Source organism: Lolium rigidum, chromosome 7 (assembly GCF_022539505.1).
Source record: "Lolium rigidum isolate FL_2022 chromosome 7, APGP_CSIRO_Lrig_0.1, whole genome shotgun sequence".
NCBI classification, from domain to species: domain Eukaryota; kingdom Viridiplantae; phylum Streptophyta; class Magnoliopsida; order Poales; family Poaceae; genus Lolium; species Lolium rigidum.
Window position 1 is genome coordinate 75,843,231 of NC_061514.1, and position 9,145 is coordinate 75,852,375.

The 9,145-nt window shown below is 48.8% G+C and overlaps 1 protein-coding gene across 3 annotated transcripts; it reads right to left on the reverse strand.

Moving 5' to 3' along the window:
* Positions 1–275: 275 nt before the first annotated feature.
* LOC124678167 (large ribosomal RNA subunit accumulation protein YCED homolog 2, chloroplastic-like) lies at positions 276–1,993 on the reverse strand. Of its 3 annotated transcripts, XM_047214081.1 has the most exons (7): positions 1,800–1,993; positions 1,527–1,715; positions 1,272–1,361; positions 1,008–1,094; positions 825–905; positions 705–750; positions 276–620 (listed from the first exon to the last, which is right to left on the reverse strand). In XM_047214081.1, the coding sequence occupies exons 1-7, from the start codon at positions 1,965–1,967 to the stop codon at positions 535–537; spliced, it is 747 nt and encodes a 248-aa protein (XP_047070037.1). In that variant the 5' UTR covers positions 1,968–1,993; the 3' UTR covers positions 276–534. The 3 variants fall into 3 exon arrangements, 2 of the variants coding, with proteins under 2 accessions (XP_047070037.1, XP_047070036.1); XM_047214080.1 differs by having other exon boundaries at positions 1,527–1,993; XR_006994362.1 differs by lacking the exon at positions 276–620 and having other exon boundaries at positions 825–910; positions 1,527–1,993.
* Positions 1,994–9,145: the final 7,152 nt, after the last annotated feature.

Consider the following 9,145-nt stretch of genomic DNA (forward strand, 5'->3'; position numbering starts at 1 on the left):
CATCCGAATCAGCATCCGACCATTATCCGCTCCGATCCGAATCCGTCATAAAAATATGGTAAAGGATATGGTAATAGAAATATCCGATCCGATCCGACCCGTTTACATCCCTAACTTGATGCCAGTATTATCTTGATGATACTCCACAAAAATGTGAGTATATTGATTGGGTGACCAGGAGTGGTACATAAGTTTCTCCGAAATGAATGCTTACATCTTTGAATCCCCTCATTTTTTTTTTGAAAAAAACAGTAGTCGTGAACAGGTTCATCTAATGCAATAAATCCTTACATTTCTTCTCTAGAGGAAATAAATTTGTAGAAACGCTTTGTTATGTTCACAATGTCTATGAGTATACAGTTAACTGTTATGGAGACGGGCACTCGATCACTGGGTTGACAGGTCCACTAATCAATCATGATCTCACATTGCTTTTTGCAAGATACACATAAGCATTCATATAATCATATCAGAGAACCATCGTGTTGCCAGGCAGCAACAGGCTCCATCGATATGGTCAGCTTATGCAGTATTTCAGCTAGGTGCTTTATCCAGAGTTCTCTTCAGATCCAGAAGTTTTGACCAACTTTGGCTGTATCTTCTCTTCTGGTTGCCACCAGCTGTGGATTCACAAGACAAGTAATGTGTTACAACGATCTAAAGACATGGAATCCATAGTAGTTGGAGCTGGTCTTCGTACATACATTTCCATACGACAGTAGATTTTTCACACGCCTCTGAGCACGAACTCTGCATGACATCCAGAACACAATCAGTGGGAGGTTTTCTGTCGACAATCAAGGTGACATGCTGAAAACACAAACCTTGGCTGACGCTGCTAATCGTATCGTCTCTTGGATTGATGAGTCGATGTCAATCTCGGTTCCTGGCTTCACGGAGATGACCTACTCTAAAAGTGGAAACGGTAAGGTGTTGAATTAAGTTGAGTATAAGAAGTAATAACAAAATAAAATGCACTGACAGTCCGCAAGCATCGTAACACGTACTGATGGATCATTGTCTCCGATTTCAGGCATCCCACTGTGATCTTTCCTGGAGGAGGACAGCACCGTGATATCAAAGTGATCATCAATCTGCAACAGAGTTACAGAAACACATTAGCTGTTCCGAATGACCAAGTTGAACCAAGTTTCGTTGTTCCTTTGGAACGGGTGAATCAAGTTTCTATCAACGTTGGCATTCAGCAGTTTCCAAATGCACCGTGTTGTCATATTGAACATTGAAGAATCCAAGTGAGCACTCTGATGTACCTTTGTGAGGTAGGGGGTGGAGCAGGAATCGCATATCTTGCCGAACGAAGTGACGACCCGCCCTTTAATTGACATCCCGAACTGGCTGTGCTGAAATTCAGATGAAGATCTCACAGCTATCAATCAGTTGCTCAGATGAAGATCTCACAGCTATCAATCAGTTGCTCACTTAGTACCTACGTACTTGATCTTACTCCCTGCATGTTTTCAACTTTTCATATGGACACGTAAATGTATGCGGCGTCAGTTAACTACCTGCTGGACCAGAAGGTGCACTACGACGTCGGCGTCGCTCTGCCCGTCTTCGATCAGGTCGTCCAGCCGCAGCTGCCGGAGCGTCAGGTCGAACTCACTGCTCCACTCATCTCCTCCGCCGCGAGACGTCCCGACGGAGACCAGGCTCTGCCGCGTGCCGGTTCCCCTCCGGCGGCTCCTCCTGAGGCTCTGGGTAGAAAGCATGAAAGCAGCAGATGGTGTGTGATGAGCAGCTCTGCATTCTAGTTCCGGAAGTAGTATGCCAGTATTCACCTGTGTAACTTGAACTCTCTTCGGTGACTCGGCAGCGTAATCATCTTCGGTTGGAAGCCGCGCGTGAACGGCCAAGCTTCTGCATCTGCCGTGGCTCCAGCTGCTCGGAAGCTGCTTCGTGATCGGATTGGGCAGCAGCCTCAGCGCGGGGCTGCAGGCTCTCTCCATGGCTTCCAGCTGAGAGCTCGGCCAGGTATGCATGCCGTGGCTATTGACAGCCGGGCGTCTTATCCTTTTGCCCCACCCTGCAGGCGTCAGTGATGCTTGGTTTAGGTACGTGACAGTTGCTGAGCCACACCCTGCTCTCCAAGTCGAAGAACGCGACGGCTAGACATCTGGGCCGTGTTTGGCCCGTCCAGCTAGCCGGCCGGTCGGGCTCGACGGCAGGTTTAGGACATCTCCACTCCTGCAATCTATTTGGAACACGAAATAGGTCCGTTTTCGTTAGTTTGGGTTGAAACGTAGACACATACTCGATCGTGTCTTTCCGAGTGAATAGCATAAAACCACCACTTTGTTGGTGAAATTTACCATCTACCACCACTTTACGTTTGCGGGACAAAAAACCACCAGATTTTGCTCAATTTTTTGCGGAATGCGCTAAACGTGAATTGAACGCGAATTGACAGGGCTGAGGTGGCATAATTTGGTGATGTGAACTAGGTCCCACATGTCAGCTCAATTAAAAAAAATTAAAATCCTAAAAAACTAATGTGGGAAGGTCATCTCCTTCCCCATCCGACAACCACCACCACCGGCCCCTGCTCCGCTCTAGCGCCACCGGCCCTGCTCCGCTCGCGCGCCGGCCGTGCTCCGCTCGCGCCGCTGGCCCTGCTCCGCTCGCGCGCCACTGGCCCCTTGCTCCGTAGTCGCGCCCCTCCGGCCGCTGCTACGCGCGCCGCCAGAGCCCTGCTCCGCTCGCGCCGTCGGCCGTGCTCCACTCCCGCGCGCACGCCGCCGGCCCACCGCTCTCGCTCGCGCGTGCCGGCGGCCCCCGCCTCGCACGCGCGCCGCCGGCCCCCTGCTCCGCAGTCGCTCGCCGCCGGCCCCTGCTACGCGCGCCGCCGGAGCCTCGCCGGAGTGCCGTAGTTGGGCGGCAGGGCCTGACCGGAGAAGCGCAGCGGCGGCCTAAGAAGCACGGTCGGATCAGCAGATGATCTCTCTTTTTTTTAATTTTCCATACTTTTATTTTTTTTAATGTTGCTCGACAGGTGGGACCAAGGTCCACGTCGGCGGGTTCACTAATCGTGATGCCACCTCAGCCCCGACTAGTCAAATTCCCTGTCAATTCGCGTTCAATTCGGGTTTAGGGCATTCCGCAAAAAACCGAGCAAAATGTGGTGGTTTTCTGTCCCGCAAACATAAAGTGGTAGTATACGGTAAATTTCGTCATCAATGTGGTGGTTTTATGCTATTCACTCTGTCTTTCCCTTTGGTTGTTTCGGTCGGTTTGCGAGCATTGTGGGCTCATGTGATTAGCTCATTCGCATTCTTCTTTGAGATATCCATAGCGATGATCTCGCTAAGGACCTCATTTTATGTCATGGCGCGGTAGCAGGAGTTTTAACGGATGGCGGTCAATCTTGGTTCCTCATAAGGTAATAGGGCATTGTAGGTAATAGGGCATTGTACAATTTTCTCTTCACCCATTGGTCACCAGCAAACGAGGCACCAAGATCTCTTAGTTACACGGTAAGCGCGGTGAGGCGCCGGTACATGTATTCGGCAGATTCTCCTTCATTCATCACGAAACCATCGGCAGCGGTGTTGACTTCATCGTATTTAGAGCTTTGGGTGCTCTCATTTTCAAGGAATAACTCGTCAAGCCTATCCCAAGCCTCCTTGGCAGTCTTGAGGGTGCGAATGTGATCACGGTCCTTAGGAGACACCGCCAAGTGGATCATGTGGAGGGTAGTGGCGTTGAGTTGGCCGTCCACCACCTCCCTTCTCGAGAGATTGCTTGGGTCGTATGGCTTGAAACCTTCCTTGATGAGCCGTAGATGAGCTGCACACATGAGATTGCATCAAAAATTGTCAATTCTCGAAACTTATTGTTATCACCAGAATTTGACCGGATCAGAGGTGGGCCGCGATTGAAGATGGGCTTGAAGGATATACATGGAAGAAATGCATGAATCGGCCTTATATGCAAAGTTTCGGCTAGTTTGCCCGTGTATCTGTAATATAGTAGGATACGTGTCGGTTAGATAGAGTTTGGCTCGTGCCCGGTTGGGATTATTCCCACGTTAGAAAGTCTACGGACTATAAATATGTATCTAGGGTTTATGAAATAAACAACAATCACGTTCACCACAAACCAATCTAGGCGCATCGCCAACTCCCTTGTCTCGAGGGTTTCTTCCGGGTAAGCATCATGCTGCCTAGATCGCATCTTGCGATCTAGGCGATACACGTTTATTCGCTGTTCATGCGTTGCTCGTGCTTGAAGCCTTGTTGATGGCGAGCAACGTAGTTATCATAGATGTGTTAGGGTTAGCATTGTTTCATAGTATCATATGCTTTCGTCCGTGCAACCCTTAGACGTCTAGCCGTCCTTACACCTATCTTAGGTGTAAGGGCGGCACCCCGCTTGATCATTATTTAGTAGATCCGATCCGTTATGATTGCTCCACTTGTTCTTCAAGGATTATTTTAATATCTGCATAGTTAGGCCTTACAAACGGGTTGAAGGATCCAGTGGCGCGTAGGGTGTAGTTTGCTAGCCCTAGACAGGATGTTCTGGGGATCAACTTCATGTTGGTTTTTAGGCCTTGTCTAGGGTCGATTTACGATCACCGTGCGTGGCTGCCAGGCTCAATCACGAGTAGGATGTTCTGATTATGTGGTGAAAACCCTAAATCGTAGTAGGTCGTTTTAGCTTTATTTTGATCAAGCAGGACCACCATCTGATCGTACACCTCGTACGGATCATTGGTGGATCGGCTCCTTGAGCCGATTCACAGGACAACCTGAGAGCCGATCGAGGCTCGTATTTAATGTTTACGTGTATGCCATGCAGGAAACTAAGCGAGGCAAATCCAACACCTTCCCGACCGGGTATAGGTCAGGTGGCACGCCCTTGCACCGAGCATCGGACGTGCGTGCCGAGTCTTTGCGGGCCGTCGCTCGGAGGGACCAGGGCCAGCCGCAGATCCCGGGAGCCTCCGGCTCTCTTGTGTTGCCCGTCGCCGCTCGCCGGTGGGTTTCGACCGCAACACATTCCGGCACGCCCGGTGGGACGGTCTTCGACATCAACCGCATCGCCATCTACATCCGAGATGGCGGAAGGCACTCCGACCACGTACGAGGATCTGACCGAGGAGCTCAAGAAGAAGTATGACGAGGTCAAAGCAATCCTCGAAGCCGACCTCATCGGCTCTTTTCACAGAACCCGCTCACACGGCATCAGGTGGAAAGGGTTCTCACCTGAAAGTGCGCTCGATGGAGTGGACCTGTCCGCCCCGTCAGAAGAACGCACCAGGTCTCTGCGTCATGAGATTAACTTCATGGTAGCTCATTCGCTGCACCGCCATTCTGAGAACCTGGTGACAAGGGATTAACTTGTCAATGCCTATGGATTGTAGGCTAGGGTTTAGTTAGAAGTAGAGGGCAAGTAGATCTCGAAGGTTTCAACCGAAAAGTACTCGACGAATATGAAAACTAGGGTTTGCGTACAATGATTCGATGATCTTCTCGTCCCTCGACCCCCCTTTATATAAGTGGAGCCGAGGGATTCGTGCTATACAAGGATTACGGAGTCCGGGATGGTTTCTAACTCATCCCGCCGCATTACAAATAACACTTCCTATTACAACTCTATCTTTTCCTTAAATACATCTTGGACTCTCGAGTCTTCTTATTCTTCGGGTAGTGGGCCTTCAATAAACCCCGGTACTATATTAGGCGAGCCCATTTGGGATGCCTATGTCGAGAGCCCCCGAGATTTTGCTTGAATCGTAGAATCGTGGAAAATCTCCACCGTTTATTTTTACTCGAAAGCTCTAACTTTTATACTTTTTCTCATAAAATTCTATATTGTACAGGGATATTGGTAGTTGGGGCTAGTTCATCCGACGGATCGGTACTAGTTAACTGCTCTAGTGGCAATCCGCAAAAACCTACTTCAAAATCACGTCCCCGGACATGATTTCGGATACCGGTGTAAACTTCGACAGCGCCGCTTAAGGTCTTACCATTCCGTCGAGTCCCGGCTAAATTTATCGAGTACCTAACGCGTCCGTTAGGATTTTTCTTCGTATCTCGTTGATACGGATAAAAGTAGCAGAGCGCAGTCTTCGGCGATGCCACGCCCAGCGAGAATAGGTCCGGGGTCTTACCTTCGCAATTTTGCGGCATTCGGAAATTGATCGCAACTTCGGCGTTCTGAGAATATATTGTCGAGTGCTTTTCCGGCTGTTGGAATGGCACATTTTATCGAGTCAAATATGACTTATATTACTTTCCCGATGGGAGTATATGGAGAGTTTAACGATAACTCGAAATATACTCTCTTGCTTGTTCTATTTTTCCTTTGTTAATTTCATCGGGCACGCGAACAGCGTTCCCGATGGGAGTAGCCCCCGAGGCTACAGCCAAGAACTTGTGCTTGGTTGTAGGCTCAACATTTTAGTCCACCTTGTCGCTATATTGCCATTATCTCCTGATATTCTTTCCTCCTTCTTCTTCTCTCTTTCTTTTTTCTCTATTTTTTTTTTTTTTTATTTGTCGGGTGCGCGAACAGCGCTCCTGATGGGAGTAGCCCCCGAGGCTACAGCCAAGAACTTGTGCTTGACTGTAGGCTCAACATTTTCTATATTGTCATACTCGAAATTTTCCTCTTTTTTTTTTTCAAAGTAGCCCCCGAGCATTTGGGCAAAAACTTGTTTCTGTCCAAAGGCTCCCGAAATATTCAAATAACGTAACCTGTCGCCATTCTTCTTTTATTTTTCTTGTCGACGTATTTTCCCTTGTCAAATTTTCTTCAACTGTATCAATGGTCGAGATTTTTCTGCTTTGTGGGTCCATCGTTTCCACCACGTTGGCACATCGTGCAAGTGGGGGACACACGTCCTCCGCTTTTTCTGGCGCACGTACGGTAACGCCTAGAAGATCCATTCTCACCACACGATTTCCTCATCCAACGGTACACTGCGACCCCTAATTCTTATATAAACCTATCTTCAACCTCCGTTCATCCCCTTGCTTGCGCCGCTCACCTGTTCCTCTTCGCAAAACTTCCTCTGCGCCCAAGTTTCTCTGATTTTCCCGCACTCGCATACATCGCTCCACCCATTGCCGTTGATGCCACCGCGCGTGCGCCTAACTCGCCACAGCACTCCGGAATCTAAGATGGCCGCTGAGGATCTTGAGTGGGAGAGATCGAAAATCTCCAACCAGGATACCAACATGCTGAAGAGGCTCGGCCTTATGAAGAAGGAGGACGCCATCCGCTTCCTAGCGAAGAAAGCTATCCCAATCCTCCGATGGAGTACCGGGTTAGTTTTGTTGACCATCTGATCCGCGGCCTTTCGCCTCCAATTCATGATTTCCTCCGCGGCCTTCTTTTCGTTTATGGGATTCAATTGCATCATCCGACCCCCAATTCCATCCTTCACATTTCTATTTTTATCACCCTTTGCGAATGCTTTCTTGGAGTCGCTCCTAACCGGGCTCTTTGGAAACGCATCTTCCGCATCCGCCGCAATGGCTCCCACAACGTCACTTATAACATAGGTGGCGTTGTTATCTCGTGTTCGTACCGATGTCGATTATTTCGACGTCAAGTTTCCGATTCCGTCCAAGGATGGCGCAAGAGGTGGCTTTACATTCACGAAGAAAGCGCCAACTCCGTTGAGCACAACATAATTCCCTTCGACGGGAATGCCAAAATTCAGCGCCGTCGCTCCCGGGATGCCGAAGCTTCGAGGAAGAGAAAAGGCGACAGAGGCGCTCATGTCTCGCGATTCGCCAGCCTTCAAAATACTCGAGGCAAGGAGCTATCTCGGTGTTCAAATCACCGCCTACTTCCTTAGGATTAGAGTGCAGCCTCTTCAGTGCTCGAAAAATCCCCTTTGGACGTACTCGGTGAAAATGACGCCAACAGAATCTCCGGTGACCTTTCCACCAAGGACTTGGAGAAGTTGGTTCGAAGGCTTTCTCGCCTGGGCAAAGATCCAGTTCCTTCTTCTTGTCGCGTAGAACCATACAGCTCCACCAATCCACTCCCCAAGGTATTTTGTCTTTCCGCATTTTTATCTTGTTGCGCCTTTTTTCTGCATCTCATTGTATTGTCATCTCTTTACGTTTTCTTTGGTTTCTATTTTTTCAGGACCATCCTAGTATAACTTCCCTTCCTCCTCTTCCCCGAGGGTGGAGAGGTCGAAGAAATGACCATCGTTGCCGACGATACTCAGGGCTCTTCTATTCCTGAAAGTGAAGTCGCGGGTTCTCACAAATCTGCGGCTTCCCATGGGCAAGAAATTGAATCTGAGGCCAGTGAATCAACTGAGTCCCTTCCTCCTGCTGTCTCTCCCAAGAACAAAAGGAAAAGGACTGATGCCGAGGATTCTGGCATTTCTAAGGCTGAAGAAGTTGTTCCTTCTCATCCGAGGTCAGCTTACGATCCTTATGTTGAATCCCTCATCAGCTCGTAAGTCGACTTTATCTCTCCCCCTTTTTTTGTACTCGAAATATTTATATTGTCTTGCTTTTTATGCTCGTCGACTTTTTTGTTCACTAGCGATGAGGAAGAAGAAGTACCGAGTCATCGACGTGGCTCCTCGGACAAGCACGTCACGTATCGTACTTGTTTCGTACACGCTAGTTGAAGGAGATGAAACATCGACTCCTCAACAAAACGTCGTCACCACTACTCCACCGTCAAGCCCCCTTGTCCCTTCGCCAAAAAGGGCAAGGGTTGAAATGATCGTTGAGCCTCCTCCTCAATTGGGCAGCTCTTCGTCGCAGCCTCTTGGATGATGTAAGTTTATCGAGATCCATCTTTACTCTTTTTAGCTTTTATGGAGCCTTACTTTTTGTAATGCCGAAGTTTTTCCCCTTCTTTTCTTCTTCTTTGATAGCCTATGATCAAGGATCTTATCCGCATCGGGTCCCAATTTATTGGGTACCGCGAGTATGCCGGCAGAGCCGAAGGTAACAACTTTGATACTCGCCCCTTTTTTTTTTTTTTTTTTTTTTACTCATGCTGCCTGTCGCTGTTTTTGATCTTTCTTTTCCACATCTCAACAGAAAAACTTGCGGAGGCTAACCAACGTGCCGAGACACTTGCTCGAAAACTCGAGCAAAGTGAAACGGCTCGCAAGAAAGCTGAGCTTGCTGCTAGCGAA